The sequence below is a fragment of the Chrysochloris asiatica genome, unplaced genomic scaffold (assembly GCF_000296735.1).
Source record: "Chrysochloris asiatica unplaced genomic scaffold, ChrAsi1.0 scaffold00121, whole genome shotgun sequence".
Lineage (NCBI taxonomy): Eukaryota > Metazoa > Chordata > Mammalia > Afrosoricida > Chrysochloridae > Chrysochloris > Chrysochloris asiatica.
The window spans coordinates 2,687,705-2,707,236 of NW_006408639.1; the positions used below are offsets into that span (position 1 = coordinate 2,687,705).

The window sequence follows — 19,532 nt, forward strand, 5'->3', positions numbered from 1 at the left end:
CTTCTGTCTGCTAAATTCTTTCCTCCCCAGGCTAAACATACTCATTTGTTTCCACTGACCTTCATAAGTCATGGTTCCCAGCCACTTCATCACCCTCACCCTGCGCCCCAGGAGAGAATTTCAGTTTGTCACAATTTCTCTTAAACCATGATACTCAGAAGAGAATACAACCCCATTATGTCTTGCTCTGGTAGCGTAGTGCTTACGAATCAAACTGCCAACCTTAAGGTCAGCAGTTTGAAATTACCGGCTGTACCGCAGGAGAAAGATGAGGCTTTCTGCTCTCATAAAGATTTACAACCTTGGAAACCCTGTACAGGGTCGCTATGAGTTGGAACCGACTCCACGGCACATAACAACCACCACCACCATGTCTTGACACAACTACAGGTTAAAATCAGGCCTCCTTTGTTTATTTATGACGGTATAATTTTAGTAATACAATCCAATTTACATTGAAATTTCACCAAAAATGTCAAACCTCACCCTGTATCTTTATTTCCTTTCTTTTTTTGGACTGGAATTAGTGAGATCAACTTTAATATTTAATGAAAAAAAAAAATAGGCCAGTTTAAAAAATCTAACTATATCAATTGCCGTTGAATAGATTACAATTCATACAAACTATGTTAGTAAGAGTGACACTGTGCTCACAGTGTTTTTTCAGAAAACAGATTTTTCAGAAGCAGATCACCAGGACCTGTCGTCTGAGAACCTTCCGGTGGAATGGACTCTCTAAATTTTGGTCAGTAGGTGAATACATTTACAATTTGCAGCACCTAGCGACTCCAAGCCTACGTATGTGAGACTTAATCCACCTTCTTATTAAATGTATTTTACTAGATTTAGTTACACTGTTAGCCTATACTGATCTGTTTTTGTTTTTATTTCTTTAATTCAGCAAATGTATCAAAGTAGGAAAAAAAAGAAAATTTCCTGCAATCTAACTACATTTTCTTAAGTACATAAAAACAGTAAACATAATTTTTCCCCTATAAACTGCTCTAATAATGTTTTCCAGATGAATCTATTTATACCTACTTCCCAAACACAAGCATACAAAAGGCTTTGCATATTACTTTTAGGAATGAGATCTGTAAATAAATATTCTTATTTTGCCTAGGTTTCTTTTTTTTGCAATGCTATATGGGGAAGTTAAAAAAAAAAAAATCTGTCTATTGTTTCATGTATAGATTTTGTGGTTGTTAAGTTCCTTGGAGTTGGTTCTGATTCACAGAGATTCTGTGTATAAGGTTTCTGAGAAGCAGCTTGTGAATTTGAATCATAGACTTTGCAGTTCATTATCCAATGCTTATCCTACAGCACTATACCAGGCCTTCCTACATGTTGTTGTTAAGTGCCATTGAGTCATTTCCAACTCATAGCAACCCTGTATAGGGTTTCTGAGGGGCATCTGGTGAGCTTGAACCACCAACCTTAAAGTTCAAACCGCTTTGCAGTCTGGTGCATTAACCCACAGTGCCATACCAGGACTCCATGTAGATATGTCTAAAAAAAAATTTTTTTAAAGTGTATGTGTGAAATCTGTATTAATGAAAGAAATGCTGCCAATTTGGAATATAGGTTATCTATTTCACTCTTTTCAATCCTGATATATATATTTCTGAGTTCTACTGTCTAATGTAATCCCGTATTGATTTCAACTATCTGTCAGTAAAATTGTCATTATCCTTGGACTAAGAATTTACTATACTAGAAACTTCTATTCTTGCCATCCTGCTGCCCAGAAGTTGTTAGACTATCGCTGTGGGTTAAATCATGTCCTCAGTCTTTTATTTATTTTGCAAATGAACTTTTATTAGAGCATAGTCACTCCCATTCATTTATATATCATCTATGACTTTCTGTGAAGCACAGTACACAAAAGAACCAAATGAGTCAAAAAACTAAAAATATTTACTCTCTGGTCCTTTACCGAAAATATTTCTTGATTTCTGCTTGAGTAACTAGTTGGTAATCTGCATTCTATATTCAACTCATTATTGAGAACTTATACTAGCCCAATTTCCGTTTCCTGTGTTAAAAAGCACTGACAATAAACATAATAATAACTATAATAATAAAACAAAAACCTAATAGATTTAGGAAATACTTGCTTCTAGAGGAGAAATCTTACTTTTTTTAAATCAACATTAAGACCTGCATCAAGCCATCATCTCATTGTTCCCATTTATCCAAAGTTATTATTTTATGAACTCTCCCAGATCATAGCAAGTTCTTTTTACTGAAAGAAGAGCCTTAAAATCACCCAGCTCAAGCCCTAAGACACTATACACTGCATCCTTTACTTCCTTACTGAGATATGACTAGAATATGTGAAGTTTGTTTTCTCTTGATGACAGTACACTTACTGAATTTATGCCTGACCAACAAGAATTACTGATGATCTTTTCGGAATCGAGTCAACATTGCAAATCCTCCAAATTATACTATATTTCACCTCACATCCTTCTATTCTGATTACTATAAACACTGAAAATATTTCTATGAGATATAATTGCTTACCGTTTATGTGGGTGGGAGTATGCTTAAATAGCTTGTCAAGTGTTACAGATCAAGAGGATAACATAAAAGGAAGGACCCTATGTCAGCTGTCTGCCTTCAAGTCCCATATCTCATGCTAAGTAATTAACTAAATTGGGGTAACCAGATGTGAGTATAAAGCATTCTCTAGTCTTCAGTTTCCTCAAGTATGAAGACAAAGGACTGAACTATGTTACCTATATAGTTTTTCCCAATTCTGAAATATACTGTTAGCATGATTTTTCAGCTGTCAGAAAACCAGTTTCTTTATATTGGTCTCTTTCAGCAACACTCCACTGCCTCAAGCAAAAGGCATATGACAGACTGTAATGATGACTAAGTTAAGTTCTACAACTTAGTTGCTCTAATGAAAAAAATGTAGAAATGATCCTGACTATTTCCATAACAAATATATTTGCATTTATTTCATGTTGTTAACAACAGGCCTCCTCTAAAAGAAGATGTTCTTTTCTGTGATGGTATTAAAACAGGTTGTGTTATATCTTTCTACTAATCTATCTACTATTATGACTGCCTATTTTGAGAGCAGCCATAACAGTTATCATAAGTGATAGTATTATATTCTGAAAACAAAGAATCTGATGGCTTAATTTATCTTGGTACTTTCCCTGAGTAATAGCAGTTGGGGTTTCCTAGTCTTAACCAGATTTTTTCTGATCATAAATATTTCAATTTTTAATTTATTATTGGCTTAGTGTGATAGTAAATAACTTCATGAATGCTGAGGTTGGAAATCTGTTGTAAAAATTATTAAGCATCTTCTTTTCCATCTGGCCATACTTTTTTATTGCAGTGAAATAGGACAGTGGGGCTACCTGAAGAAAATGGATTTGAAAATATTAATTTAATGGGTGCATTTCATTAACTGGTCAGCTAAAAACAAAAGGGCAATTAATGCTGAGTACATTTGTTCAAACAGAGCTTGGGAACACTGAATGTTTTAAAATTGGAAAAGGTGTGCTACAGGGTTGTGTTCTTTCACCATACTTGTTTAATTTGTATGCTGAGCAAATAATATGAGAAGCTGGGTTCTATGAAGAAAAACATGGCGTCAGGATTGGTGGAAGACTCATTAACAACCTGCGATATGCTGATGATACAACCTTGCTTGCTGAAAGTGAAGAGGACTTGAAACATATACTTATGAAGATCACAGAGAACAGTCTTCAATATGGATTACATCTCAATGTTAAGAAAACAAAAATCCTCACCACTGGACCAATAAACAGCATTCTTATCAATGGAGAAGAGATTGAAGTTGTCAGGGATTTCATTCTTCTTGGATCAACTGTCAACACGCGGAAGCAGCAGTCAAGAGATCAGACGACGTATTGCATTGGGCAAATCTGCTGTACAGGAACTTTTTAAAGTATTGAAGAACAGAGATGTCAGCTTGAGGACTAAGGTGCGCCTGACCCAAGCCATGGTATTTTCAGTAACCTCATATGGATGCGAAAGCTGGACAGTGAATAAGGAAGATTGTAAAATAATTGATGCCTTTTAGTTGTGGTGTTGGAGGAGAATACTGAAAGTGCCATGGACTGCCAAAAGAACCAATAGATCTGTTTTGGAAGAAGTGCAGCCAGAGTGCTCCTTGGAGGCCAAGATAGCTAAGCTTCGTCTCTCCTACTTTGGACACATTGTCCGGAGAGAACAGTCACTGGAGAAGGATGTCATGCTGGGTAAGGTGGAGGGTCAGAGAAAAAGAGGAAGACTCCCACTGAGATGGATCAGCCAGGTGGCATCATTGATGGACTCAAGTGTGGCAGCGGTAGTGAGGTTGGTCCAGGATCGGACATTGTTTCGTTCTGTGCATGGGATCGCTATGAGTCGATTCCAACTCGATGGCACCTGACAACAACAACAACAACAACAACATTTGTTCTGGTGATGAACTTGCAACCTGAAAATGGAGTTTGATCTCTGCTGGGAAATTCTTTAGTGAGGTGAAGTGTCCTAAGTATGGGAGCCAAGTTCCTGCAAAGATGGTTTCTTGTCATGCTAATGAAACACAAATAGGGCATGATTAGGGAGAGAAGTTCACCAGTAGTTTGAAGCAATACCCAAGGAGCTCTGGTAGCTTAATGGTTACTAATTGGACTGCGAACCACAAGGTCAGCAGTTCGAAACTACCAGTTGTTCCTCTGGAGAAAGATGAGGCTTTCTGCTCCCATAAAGATTTACAGCCTTGAAAACCCTGTACAGGATCACTATGAGTCAGAACTGACTCCGTGGCACATAGCCACCACCACCCCAGATTGACCATTCCACTGTCTTATACTTAGAGCAATAACAAAATGGTTTTGTAATAGTGTCTTTTTTCTACTGCCAAAGTGAGAAGAATGATTTCACATAGTATAAAGGTGATAAGAGAATGGAGTAATTTGTAATTGACATGGGGAGCTCCCTAAACATGTATATTAATGAACATAAATTTCCATCACCCAAGTTGATGCCACATAGATGGATTGGCAGAAATGAGAGAGTAGCAGGTTGAAAGAGTTAAACAAGCTAAATTGCTGTTTTCCTTGCCATGAATGCGTGGTAAATCTCCTGAAGTATTGTTTGTAAATTTGAAGTGGGATTGGTAAGTACCAACTGGAATTGTCTAGGAGCTTCTTTCAAAGGCTGTTCTTGTTAAATGTCTTCGAGTTGGTTTTACTCGTGACCCTGTTGTGTAGGATTTCCAAGGAGTGGCTGGTGACTTTGAACTCCTAGCCTTGTGAGAAACAGTCTGGTCAAAGGCTTATTACAGAACCAGAAATATACACCCACCCTGCCTTTGTGTTAACATAAACGTTCTTAGTTCTTAGTACAGAATGAATTTGGAAAATTACTTGGTGAAAAATTAGAAACTTGCAATTTACAAGCCATCTGAAAATGCCTTTTCTAAAGTCTAAAACTGAAATCAGTATATTGCAGCTTGCTGGTCAAATTTGATTTGGCCTATTTGTTTTACAAATAAAGTTGTGTTGCAACCGAATTCTTTTCTGTATTTCTGGTTGCTTCTGTGCTACAAACTTCTATTTTTGAGTTGAGTGATTGCACTCATATTTTTGGTAACTACCATTGTCTATAATGTCTGCTGTGTGTAACAAAAGTTTTACATGGCAAACAAAAGCAAAACAAAAGAACACCTTGTTGTTGTTGGTTTGATTCTGACTCATGGCATTCCCATGTGTTGTGGAGTAGCATCGCACCAATGGGTTTGCTTGGCTATAATCTTTATGTAAGCAGATCTCTAGACCTTTTTTTTTTTTTTCCCCACAAAGTTGTTGGGTGGGAAGAACCACCAACCTTTAGGCTAGTAGTAAAATGCAAACTGTTTGCATGACCCAGGGACCATATATAGAACTACCTCTCAGAATTCCCCTGAGGTCTTGAAGTCTAATAATAATCTGACTTTGTTACTCACTCCTGGTTTACTGGCAATTTGGGAAGCAACTTGATTACATTTATAGATTAGCCTGAGTTTATAATCAGAGGTTACATTGAGAGACTGCTTTCTATTACGACATTGTTGTTGTTAAGTGCTGTGAAGTTGGTACCAAACCATACCGACCATACCGACCCTGTATAGGGTTTCATAGGAGTGGCTGGTGAGCTTGAACCACCAACCTCGTGGCTCAAACCAACTTAGCAATCCAGCATAGTAACCCACAGCACCACACAAATACTATAGCAGTGACTCTTCTAAGAAAGAAACATCTGTCTTGATAAAGTCCATTTGCATTGTGGGCCACCTCACTATCACAGATGGTAGGAAGAGCGCATACTAAAGTAGGGCACTCACAGTCTAAAACCACTTTAAATATAGTGTCTGGTGTTTTTGCTTTTGTTTTTGTAGTATTCTCACAAATAGGTACACTCATGGTTCGAAGAAGACAGTTCTGTAATTTTCTATCTGAAATCTTCACAGACAAATATGTCAAAGAGTTTAGAATATACTAGATAAGAGATTGAAAAAAATGATTTTTAGGAACTCTGAAGTTAAAAAATATCAGATAGTAAATATTTTTGGTTTTGTGTGTCATATGATTTCTGGTACAACTATTCAACTCTTGTCTATTTTATCTTGAAAGCAGCTGTAGACAGTGCATGAATGAATGTGCATCTTGGGTTTCAGTATAACTTTACTTGTGAAAAATTAGGCTGAGGGTTGAATTTGGTCATCAAACAGCAATCTGATAATCCCCCTTTGGACTTCACAAAGCAATGTAGTGCAAAATTCACTAAGTCCAAACAACAACTTCAATGGGGAAGTGCTTTCAAGTTGGTTCCGACCCATAGTGATCCTGTATAGGGATTCTGAGGAGCAACTGATGAGCTCGAACCACAGACTTTGAGGTTCAAACTGACTTTGCAGTCTAGTGTATTAACGTGCAGCATTATGGTAAAATCATGCAAATAAAAGCATAAGTGTATTGATATAAGTTGGATAAAAAGCACTAAACAGTCTCATATCTGTTCTGGACAAGCCAAACCATCAAATAAACTTTTAGCCCAAGTCTACAATAATATTTAATGGTCAGAGATTTTTCATATCCTGGAGTCACAGCAAAGAGATTGTATACTTAATATTTTGTTGAAGTGTTTGACATTTTTTCCTTTTGTGATGAGAAAAACCATGAGAAGAAAACCTGGAAAGGACAAAGTCTAATAGCAGTAGAACAATAACCGAAGTAGCTTGGTCATGATCTAAGACGTCCACTTTTATGGAACATTATAATACTTGAAATTTTCATAACTGGTAAACAAAGCATTAACCGTGCATTATTGAAACTTTTTAAAGAGCTCCTGGCATCCTTTTTAGGTTAGGTTTATACACTAGACTTCTTTTATAAGCCATTTTGCTTCAAGCAATCTGCAGGATAGTAGGAATCTAGAAATACTTCCTGTGGCTATTTACTGTGTCAGTGAGTAAGAGTAGACTGTTCTCACTGAATGTCTTGCCTGTGACTAAGTAAGTAGCCTGAGTTTTCTAATCTGAGTTGTTCTCATTGAGCAAACGTGTTCTCATTCCTCAGGCATTTTAAACTTTTGCAAATGGAACTTTTTATAAATGGCAATCTTTGCATAAATATTAGCTATTTATGCATTCTTTATAGAGCAATAGCAAATAAAATATATCATCTAGGTTTTGCCCTCATTACAGTACGTTGATAAGCAATCAGATGCTAAAGGGCAACATTTGCCAGGAAATGATACACTGGATTAAATGAGACCGCTTTAGAATGGCAGCTTTAGGAGACATCTAGAGTTGGTCTGTTTGTCAGAACCTTCTGTTTTCATGGAGCAAACTGACAATCAGGTTGATATTACACAGTTGGTCAAGAAAAAGAGATGGTAGTTGAAGCAAAGATTTCTTGTTTAATCTTTTTCTTTATAATATGAGGTTGTTCAGCTATCAAATACAAGCAAAGAATATACTTATTTAGTAATTATGAGCTCTCTATTGGCATTTGTATTATTGAATAACATTACATATTGTGAAGTCCTGGTGTGGCATTAGAGGATAAGCACTAGAATGCTAACCACAAGGTCGGTGGTTCACCCCCACCAGCTGCTCCTTCAAAACCCAGTTCAGGTTTTTGAATTGGAACTGATTTGATGGCACTTAACAATAGAACATTCCACATGGTATTTGCCTTTCCACAAGGTAAGGAAAGAAACTCTGGAAATATAATAGGGTCTTTGGTAAGTATATCAAAGAGTGTTCAATGTGTCAATTTCAGATATATTCAAGATGGAAAATGCATGTAATAGATTATCTGTGTTGCAAAAGACAAAAATACAACACAAACTCAATTCAGCAAAATTGTGGTTTATTGGCTCACATATCTTTGAATTCCAGGGTTTTATGAATGGTTGGGTCATTAGGCTTATATCTTACTACTCAGGGGTAAGATCTTACCCTTGAAGGTACTGAGATATACTGTCAATGGACTGGCTTTAGCCACCTCCCTTTACAAAATAGCTTAGCCAAGGAAATGGATTCGTGATTGTCTAAGTCCTGGTCATATGCTTATCTTTGTAGTTAGATAAAGCAGTTCCATTTTAATCATATGGACTGGGGTGAGTTGGGCACTGGTTCCCCAAAAGAAAGTTTTATTGCTGCTGCTTTGTATTATTAGAAGTACTGGGCATAAGAAATGAATTAATATTCATTATTTCACATTCCAATACTTAATAGTTTTGTTCCATTTGCAGAAGAAGAAAGTGGAAAACCCAACCCCCAAGTTCTTTGTCAAAGATCTGAGACAAAAAACACAGTTTCACTAAAGTGTAAATAATGAATTTATAGATTTGGGAGATAAAATGTTCTGTTTTAACTAAATTTTAGTTGATATATAAAGTGCATATCAAGTGTCATTTTTATCCTTCCCAAGAAACATCTTTAAATTATTGGTATTTTAGAAGAAAAATATAGGAGTGATTTTATGTAGTTTCTGAAAATATAATAAAAAAGGAAAATTACAACAACAGAATAAATGTGTAATTAAAAAAAAAAAATGCCCTCTCCTATCTTTTTCAGTAAATACTTATTAACAGGCATATTGGTGGTGGTGGTGGTGATGGTGTGCCATGGAGTTGGTTCCGACTCATAGCGATCCTGTATAAGATTTTTAGGCTGTAACTCTCTATGGGAGCAGAAAGCTGGTAGTTTTGAACTGCTGACCTTGAGGTTAGCAGCCTGACTCGAATCACTCTGCTACCAGAGCTTCTTTAACAGACATAGCAAAATAAACTTTATCTTAGAACTTTTAAGAATGAATTGATTTATTTCAAGGTAAATTACTTTGTTGGGTTATTAAAAATACGAAAGTGATCAAAAAAGTTTGAATACCTAATAAAAACTTAAAATGTACCAAACAACTTTTACTCCAAGCATATTGACAAACTGGATATTTTCTTCCTTAACCAATTTAGTCAATCTAAACCAACATGCTTAATTAAAACTATTTTCTTCTTATGTGTAGTTTTAATTTTACCTAGTGTGATCATTATGGTAGCATTGTTGGCATACTGGTTTACATGTTAGGTTGCTATCCACAGGGTCAGCAGTTTGAATGGGAGAAAGATGATGCTTTCTGTTCCTGTAAAGATTTACAACCTCAAAAACCCTATACATGGTGTTTCTGTGAGTCAGAATCGACTTGGCGGCATACAACAACCACAATTTCAGGTGACGATATAATGTGTCAGCTCAAACGCACCAGCCAATCTTTGGAAACCCTATACAGGGTCACTATGTTTAACAGACTGGGTGGCAATTAACAGCTTAACAACAACATAAAGTACCTTATAAACAGGGAAAATTGGGGTATAGAGAAGGTATTACTAATAATTCTGTCAGGACATTTAAGTAAAAAAGAAATGTCTGTGGAAATTTTTGAGATAAGTCATACTGCCAATATACTGTTTTTAAGGAGATATAAGGACTTCTGGTGGTGTGCTACAGAATCAGTACTGGACTGTGAACCACAAAGTTGGCAGTTTAAACCCACCAGGTGCTCCTCAAAAACCCTATACAGGGGTGTTATGAGTCGGAACTGACTCTATGGCACGTAGTAATAACAAGAAGGACCTCTGGTAGTGCTGTGGGTAAAGCGCTAGGCCTCAAGGTCAGTTTGAACCACAAGGTCGGCAGTTCAAACTCATCGGCTGCTCCTTGGAAGCCAGTATAGGGTTTCTATGAGTCGGAACTGTCTCTACAGGCACATGACCACCAACATCAGGCTGCCTACAGGATCAGGCAGTGTTTCAGTTTATTGGGTAGAGGATTACTATGTGTCAGAACCGACTTGACAGTACGTAACTACAGCCTCCAAGGAGGAATTCTATGAAAGTCAAATAGCATATGCTGAGAAATAAAGTATGCTCTGAGTAAACAGAGCCAATTTGAAGGCAAGCAGTAAAACTTCTAGACTAAGTCAGACTAGAAAAGAGAGACAGATCACTTCTGAATGCTTGTGGTTGTAAAGTGCTGGCCAGTCTGAATGATTAGCCACTGGAAAACTTATGAACAGAAGTTGAATATTGGCTGATACAGTGTCAGTAGATGAGCCCCTCAGGTTGGAAGTTGCTCAAAATACAACTGAGGAAGAGCTGCCTCCTCAATATAGAGTTGACCTTAATGATGTGAATGGAGCAAAGCTTTTGGGACCCTCATTTGATGATGAGGGACACCTGAAAATGAGAGGAAAGAATTGCAAACCTCTCTTTTTATAATCAGAATGTATAACGTATGAAGTGTAAGTCTAGGAAAAGTTGGAAGTTGTCACAAATGAAATGGAACACATAAAGATAAATATCCTAGATATTAATGAGTTGAAACGGACAGGTATTGGCCATTTTGAATCAGGCAACCGTATTGTTTGCTATACGAGGAACAATAGACTGAAGAGGAATGGAATTGCATCATCTTCAAAAAGAGTGTTTCAAGCTCTATATTATAATGCCATGCTGTGTATCGTATGAAAATATCCGTATGCCTACAAAGAAGATCAGTTAATGCCATTATTATTTAGATTTATAACACTCCTGGAAGCAGCAGTTAAGAAATCAAATGGTGTACTGTCTTAGGCAGATCTGCTACACAGTACCTTTTTAAAGTGTTAAAGAAGCAAAAAAATATTATTTTGAGGACTGAGGTGCTGCTTGACCCAGGCCATAGTTTTTTCAGTTGCCTCATATGCATGTAAAAGTTAAATAATGAATAAGGAAGAATAGAGAAAATCGATCATGTAATTTCTTGTGTTGGAGAAGAATACTGTAGTACTGTAGACCCCTGATGCAGCACTGTAGGATATGCACCAGATTGTGAAACACAAGGTCAGCAGTTCAAACCCATCAGCTGTTCCTCAGAAACTCTGTACATGGTTGCTGCGAGTTGAAACAGGCGACAACCAGAAAAAAACGCAGCCAGAGTGTTCCTTAGAATAGAGTATGGCAAGAGGGTATGTATCATACTTCACACATGTTGTTAGGTGGGACCATGCCTGGAGAAGGGCATTTTGCTTGTTAAAATGGAGGGTCAACAAAAAATAGACCCCCAGTGACATGGATTGACACAGTGGTAGCAACAATGGGGTCAAACAGAACAATGAGGTTGAGAATGTTACCACTTCCGGCAGTGTGTGCATGCAGTTGCTATGTGTTACTACCAACTCGATAGCATCTAATTACAACAACAACACAAACACCTAAGTATCAAATAAATAAATATTGATTAAACAAATTACAGGAATCCTGTTGTCATGCTGTAGGATAAAGCACGGGACTCCAGAGTTGGTTTAAATCACGTGGTCAGCTGTTGAAACTCACCAGCCACTCCTTGGAAACCCTGTGCAGGTTGTGTATGAGTCAGAGCTTAACAAGAGCAGCATAAATGATAAGTGAATGTGCGGATATAAGATATTGTGTAATGGATATGTAAAGAGTTGAAATTTTTGAATCCATGGTATGAATGGGAATAGAAAAGTGAAGGGTTTGAGAGAAATTACCATTATAGCATATGGACCTAAAGTATTGTTTATTCTCGCTTTGCCTTGAATTCCCTGGTTAAATAGTGAAAGCATGTAATGTAAATTTTGTAAAAAAAACAAAAAAACTTGAAGCTGGAATAGTCAATGGTTTGGTTTCAACTGAAATCTAAGTAGTAACCGAACGAAATCAGTTATTTTTTATTTAAACATATATCAAGGAATGATAACAATTTCATCATTTCCTAGCTCCACACTGGTGCCTATAGTTTCAACAGATTCTATCATTTGATAAATGTATTAATTTTATATCTGTAATCTAAATGAGTGTATTTTGTACTTTTTATGAATTTATGAGTGTTCACGTGCTTTTTATTAGATTTATTTTTAAGAGTAAAGGCCAAAGTAACATTTTATCTTGATTTCATTTATCATTGGGTAGCATGAATGTCAAAATAAATTATAGAAAATTGTAACATAATCCCTTAGGTAAAGCATGCCTAATATCTAAAAGATAGTACTGCTAGAAATTGATTTCTTGCAGAAATCTTGTAGCACAATATTAATTTTAGTTATAGTAACTTTAGGAAAGATAATGTTTCCTAATGAGTATGTTCTCAATAATATTGATAAAAGCAACACTTAGAAAATCTAGTAAATGTATAAAGTCCATATGCATATGCATAAGGCAGAGCATTGTACGTTAGTGATGAAATATGAAAGAAAAAAAAAAAAAGCCAACAGCAGAATTGTGGGACTTAGGTAAACATGTTTTTAATTCTCTTTAATATTTTTAAAATAACATGTTTATAACAAAAGGCAGTTTTAATACATATGAAGTACATTTTTAATTGAATTACATTCTAACTCAATAACAGTGACAGGACATATTATAGCAAATGACATGTATATCTAAGGCTTGGTGTTAGTCCAAAATTAGAACTGAAATTGTGAAAATTTGGAAACACACACAAACACACATACTTACATATTTACACACATAGATAGATAAATAGGCAGATAGTACTGGACTGCTAACTACAAGGTAGGTGGTTCAGACCCATCATTCACTCCTTGAAAATCATGTACATAACCAGCTCATAACCAGGGTCGTTATGAGCTGGAATGGACTAGATGGCACTTAACCACAAAAACAATTTATATCTTAGACATGTAGTTTACATTATTTTGGAATAATGATATTTTGATATTAAATTGAATTAATATATGATAATTCATATAGTTATTAATTGTTCACGTATATACATTTGTCATTTCATGATAGTTTTGTTTCTTTTAGATTCTTGAGCTACTGACTGGAAGACAGACACTTTTCCTGTTGGTTTTATGGGAGAAATTCTTAACCTTGGAACGTGGAGATGAGGTTGCTATGGAAACTGATAACTCTGCTGCCACTTATAATCACTTGTGGAGGTAAAACATTCTATTATTGTTAGACTTGATTGATAATTCTATTGACATATTTCTTTCTTGAGGTGACACAGGTGTCATGATGCACAGTTTATTTGAATGGCTAAATGATACAAGTTTTGAAAGTAGCATCTATGGCTAATATAACCTACCCTACTGCTCCCCCTGCTAATTCCCACTCATAACAAATGTACAGGAAGGAATAGAATGATCCCACAGGGCTTCCAACGCTGCAAAAGTTTACTGAAGCCGACTGCTGTATCCTCTCTCTTGGATTGTCTGATAGGTTCAAAGTGCTGACATTTTGACTATCAGTTGAGTGCTTTAACCACTGTGCCACTGGACTCCTCTGGTTTATGTATAAACTCCATTTCCATTTAGTGAGTTCAGCCTCATAGTGACCCTACAGGGCAGCCTAGAAGCAGAGTAGAACTGCTTTTTAGAATTCCAGAGGTCTTCGATCTTTATGGAAGCAAACATCCTCCTATTTCTCATGCAGAGAGACTGATGGATTTAAACCACCAGTCTAGAAGTTAGCAGCCCAATGCTTAAACCACTACCCTAGCATATATTCACTCAAACTCAGTGCCTCAGAGTCAATTCTTACTCATAGCAACCCTGTAGAGTGTTTTCAAGGATATAAACCTTATGGGATCAGAAAGTCTCATCTTTCACCCACAGAGTGGCTGGTAGATTTGAACTGCTGACCTTGTGGTTAGCCATCCAGTGCTTATTGTATAATGTCAACAGGGAGAGTTTAATTCTTTGAAGGTGTATTTTAAAATAGAGAGCAGCATTGTTTTAATAATGTACAGATACAGAATTTTTTTAGTGAAGAATGTGATAAAGTGATTTTGGTCATCAATAAATAACAAATAATGGTTCATCTTTCCTTCATTCTTAATGAAGTCTTAGAAGAATTAAAGTGTATGTTTTGCTTTACATTAGGTATTGGGATGCTAAAATAGCGTCTTACTGAAATAGAAGAAAAAATGACACTGAATGATGTTGCAACATTAGAAACAAACTTTAAAATATTCCTATTTTAATGATGAAAAAAAGAGACTAGGTTGTATTATTTTATTTTACACAAATGTATGTAATATGTGTATCAACTAACTTTAGCTGTGTGTACTAACCTATCTCAAATCAGAGTAAATTAAAATTACGAATAAGTGTATGTTTATTTCACAAGTCTGTGGTATGGGCTTAGCGCAGCTGTTTTTTAGTTTTGCGTAGGCCCATTGCATTTGTGGTTAGCAATGAAACCAGGTACTCTAGGGCATCCTCAACCAAAACAACTGGGCTACCTCAGCGCTGCTTCACGTGGTTTCTTATCTTCTCTTACATGGTTTCAACAGAGATTAGAAACATACCAGTTGTCTTGGTGTTCAATGCTAGGGATGGACATGTGTTGTTTTTTGGTGTGTTGATTTGACTATTGATTAACATTACCCAGACTCAAGGGATATGGAACTATATACTGTCTCCTGATGCAAAGTGAAACAGTTACACTGTAAATGGTCATGAAAACAGCTAGGCACATGATTGTGCCCATTATAAATTATCAACCACGATATATTAAGATGATAGTTATATTCGTAATTTAAAAACTGAATGACCTTGAGTTGTCACAGGGTATCTGATTCTCAGAGCAGCCTTCGTCCCACCACTGCCTGCTACATTCCACCCAATGTGTAACCATGGGTAATATTACAGTTCTGTATATCCATATTACAGCACTAATGTAATGGGAGAAACATAGGAACAAACATAATGACTCACAAGTCTGGAACACAGTAATTGTAAGAGACATATATTTAATAGTAGTCCCAAGAGGTGGAAAGAAAGGCTAATCATAAAAGCTATGAGAATGCTAAAATATTCAGAAAATCAATGAGAAGAATCAGAACCCCATATAAGTAAAGACATTTTTACTACTAGCGGATCTAGTGGCTGAAAGTGCTCCAGTCATATTTATTCAACTTTGTTTTGATTTGTGTCACTGCTTGCTCTTTGTAACAAAAATCAGAGTTAAACATTAATACCATTTTTTTAGTAATAGATTAAGAAAAGACAGAAGAATTATCAAGTTGCCTACAATTATTCATGTGTGAATAAGAATTCTATTCCTACTCTCAAGTTTCAACTTCCTGTCAAAATTCAACATTAACATTTTACCCTTTAAATGTGTATATTGAATCAGAGTGTGTCTGTAAAAGACCTTTGGTGTTAAAATTAAAGTATTACTCTCAAAGTACACATCAAATCTTAGCAATCCTATCCTTCACTTCTTAAAATTTATTTATCTAAAGTATATATTATTCAACGTGTCCTTTTGTATTGTCTAAGGGGAAAATCATCAGATACCCTTGGTGCACAATTTCATTGTGAAAGAAGAGATTGAATCTGTATTTTAAAAAGCCATAGCTGTTTAAATAAGATGATTTGCGCTAAACATTGTCCCAGAAGCAAGGATTTAACTTATGACCTACTCAAGAGAGCATTGCTTGAAATCTATCTGCTTTACTAGATAGACTTCATAGTGTGTCTTTCCCAACTTGCAGATGCTGTTAAGTTAAAGCTCTTGTGATAGGAGCATTAGCCTGCATTATTCAGGTAGACTCTAAAAGCCAACACATGTTTTCATAAGAGAAATAAAGGAATATTTAACAGAGAAGTTCCAGTCATGACATCTTGATTTTGATTCCATTTTGTCAAACTTTAGAATCTTGAATAGAAAGAGAATGTCATTTTGTTTAGTGTCATCGAGTTGGATTCTGACTCCTAGTGACCCTGTATAGGATTTCCAAGGAGTAGTTGGTGATTTAAACCACCAATCTGGCGATTAGTATTCTAGTACTGAGCCTGCAGTGCCACCCAGGTCTCCAGAAACAGAACAAATGTGTGTTATTTTAAGCTACCATAGTTATGGTAATCTGTTATAGATTCACTGGAAACTAATACAGTATGTTTCTCTTTGACTTTAAATTCTAAGATAGCAGGAGCTCTGTCTTCCTGACTCTAGGCAGGAACTCTGTAAAACAGTTTTAAATGTATGTGTAAAATTTCATGTTAGTTTTTCTTTTTATATTATGAAAAGTAGAATAAGTTCAGGCATGTCATTTACTCTAGTAAACAGTGATTCCTGTCCTTCCTTCTACCATTGGTCTTGTACACTATGATGTTATGATTGTAAAAGTTTTTAGAGACACAATTCTGGTAACACTTAAAAATGTCAGATTGGACCCTTTTTGAATAAAAACAACAAGAGGGTATTGGCGTATACTCATTCTCTACTGTTTCTCCATCACTTAGCACATAGTCTCTTAAGTGTTTATCATATGACCGAAAGAAAGTTGTCCATTCAATTCAGTGGATATGCATTAGTACCTCCACTGTTCCAGACACTGAGCTACATGTTTTAGTTGTTGCTGAGTGCAACTTAATCAGTTCCTACCCAGAGGGGCCGTGTATACGTTTCCAAAGAGTGGCTGCTGACCTTGAACATCCGATCTTACAGTTCAAAATGACTTTGCAGTCTAGCATGTTAACCCACAGAGCAACATCAGGACTCTGAGCTAGATGCTGTCTCCTGGAAATAAGAGGGTTATGGTCCCTGTCTTCTGTAGCATTTAAATCTAAAAAGCAAAACTAACAAGTAAGCCAATTCTTTGAATAAACATGGTACATGCTACTATTCCGAACGAACCCCCAATGCTATGGAGTCCATTTTGGCCCATAGTGGCTCGTAGACGAGAACTTCCTGTGAGGTTTTCAAGGTTGTAGTCTTTATGGAAGCAGACTGCCACATCTTTTTCCCACAGAGTTGCTAGAGGTTTGAACCCCTCATTTTTCAATTAGTAGTTAAATGCTTAAGCCCTGTGCCACCAGGGATCCTTATGTCGTTAATATTGCTGTTGTTGTTAAGTGCTGTGGAGTCAGTTCCAACTCAGAGTGACCTTGTATAGGGCTTCCGAGAAGGTGCTGGTGGGTTTGAACCTGTCACTTTAAGGTTAGCAGTCCAGTGTTTATCCTACAGCATCACAGTGTACAAAACATGGAAGTGTCAGAGGATACTTGTTGCTTTGGTCAGCAACCGCTGTCCATTTACGCGTCCTCTGCTAATGATGTTGTTGTTGCCAAGTGTCTTTAAGTGAGTTTCAATTCATAACAACTATATAGGATTTCCAAGGAGCAACTGGTGAGTTTGAACTGCCAACCTTGTGGTTTTCAGTCCAGTCCTGATCCCACAGTTTTGATTTGTAAGCAGATCTTTGGCTAGCAGGTTTGTATGTTATGGGTTAATTGGGACTGGTCCAACCTTCTACCTTGGTCAGAGGTGTACTGATGCCTTAGGCTCAACCACTCCATACTTGTAACTTCACACAAGGGTAAGTCAAAAAAGTAGTGCTCCTGAATCATTGAAACATTTATTTATTTATTTTAAAATCAAGATGTAAAACTATATCTCAGCATATCCTCCATCTAGATCAGTACACTTCTAAAAGTACACTCCATCTCCCTCTCTCTCTCTGTAACCTTTCTCCTGGTGTGGCATTGTGGGTTAATGTGCGATACTGCAAAGCCGTTTGAGCTGCAAGGATGGCGGTTCAGTTTCACCAGTTGCTCCTATGAAACCCTATACAGGGTTTCTATGGGTTGGAACTGACTTAGTGGCACTTAACAACAACAGCAATAACAAACTTTCTTCAGGAGTCCTGGTGTGGCACTGTGGGTTAATGCGCCAGACTGCAAATCCATTTGAACTGCAAGGTGGCAATGCAAGCTCACCAGTTACTCTTCGGAAACCTTATGGGTCGCTATGGCTCAGAACCAACTTGACGATACTTAACAACAACAACCTTTCTCCTAAGAATGTTTTGCCCTTTGATTGACACCATCTCAAAATGGCAGTTTTGGGGTACTTCTTTTTGTTGCAAAGTGCCCTCCAGTTGGTTGCAATTTCTAGTAACCCTTTTTAGGGTTTCTGAGGCTGTAAATGTCTATGTGAGCAAAAGGTCTTATCTTTCTCCCATGGAGTGGTTGACGGATTCAAACCGCTGACCTTGTAGATAACAGCCCAACATGCAACATACTATGCCACCAGGGAAGTTTTACATGTTAGAGAGAATCAAACTATGTACTTTTGAAAAGTTCTGTGAGTTTTGAGAATGACAAGGAGTCTGAAAGGAGAAAGATAAGAGATTTAGGGTTAATGTGGTTACTTTTTCCAAGAAAATTTTTATGTGAGAGACCTTGTTGTTACCGAAGAATAATCAGGTACAATGTCATGAATGGAAAAAAAAAAAAAGAAAAAAAAATTATCAGTATAACTTTCCTGGTCTTTTTCTCATTAATGCATTGTTCAACTTTCTTCAAAAATTTCAAAATGAGCCCAAACTAAGCCTAGTTTCCTTTGAGAAAAATCTATCAAGATTAAGCCTTCGTAATTTCCAAAAATAGTAACTGAGACCTTCTGAGCGGATCTCTCTCCCTTGAAATTAACTGACCCAGAAGATTGTCTCAGATGTCTCTGTTTTGATTGAACCTTGTTCTCAGGGTCACATTATAAATCCAAGCCCCACACTCAGTTACATTCATTCCATAAAATCATCTCCATTAGTATTGATTTTGCATAAAAGTCTAATGGAAAGATCAACTAGCTGATCTTTGTGCAACACACTTCCTGGCATCCATGAAAGTAAAACTTGCTCAGGTGAAGAAAGTTCCCGTGGAAATGTTAAACCATCTGAATTCCCAACGTCAGGAGCTTTTGCATCAATTGTAAGTCTATGGTCTTTTTAGTGAGTTTCTGGATTTCAATGCGTTTCTTCATCCACTGAGGTTAGCAGTCTTCCTTTTCTTCACTCATTTTTGAAATCTTCCCTATCTTTCTTGAAAGGCTTGATCCACCTTTAAAAAACTGTTGTTTTATTGTTGTTGTTGTTGTTAAGTGCCGTCGAGTCAGTTCCGACCCATAGTGACCCTGTACAGGGTTTCCGAGGGTGTAAATCCTTACGGGAGTAGAAAGCCTCATCTTTCTCCCGC

The 19,532-nt window shown here is 36.7% G+C and overlaps 1 protein-coding gene across 3 annotated transcripts in view; it reads left to right on the forward strand.

Moving 5' to 3' along the window:
- CNTN6 (contactin 6) overlaps positions 1–19,532 on the forward strand; it is a 606,070-nt gene that overhangs the window by 107,913 nt on the left and 478,625 nt on the right. For 2 of the 3 annotated variants that reach the window (XM_006868658.1, XM_006868659.1), the window contains exon 2: positions 13,351–13,484. The exons of the other annotated variant lie outside the window; for it this stretch is intronic. In XM_006868658.1, coding sequence (XP_006868720.1) covers positions 13,430–13,484 — 55 coding nt within the window. In that variant the 5' untranslated portion in view covers positions 13,351–13,429. The remainder of the gene's footprint in view (positions 1–13,350; positions 13,485–19,532) is intronic. 3 annotated transcript variants of the gene reach the window in all.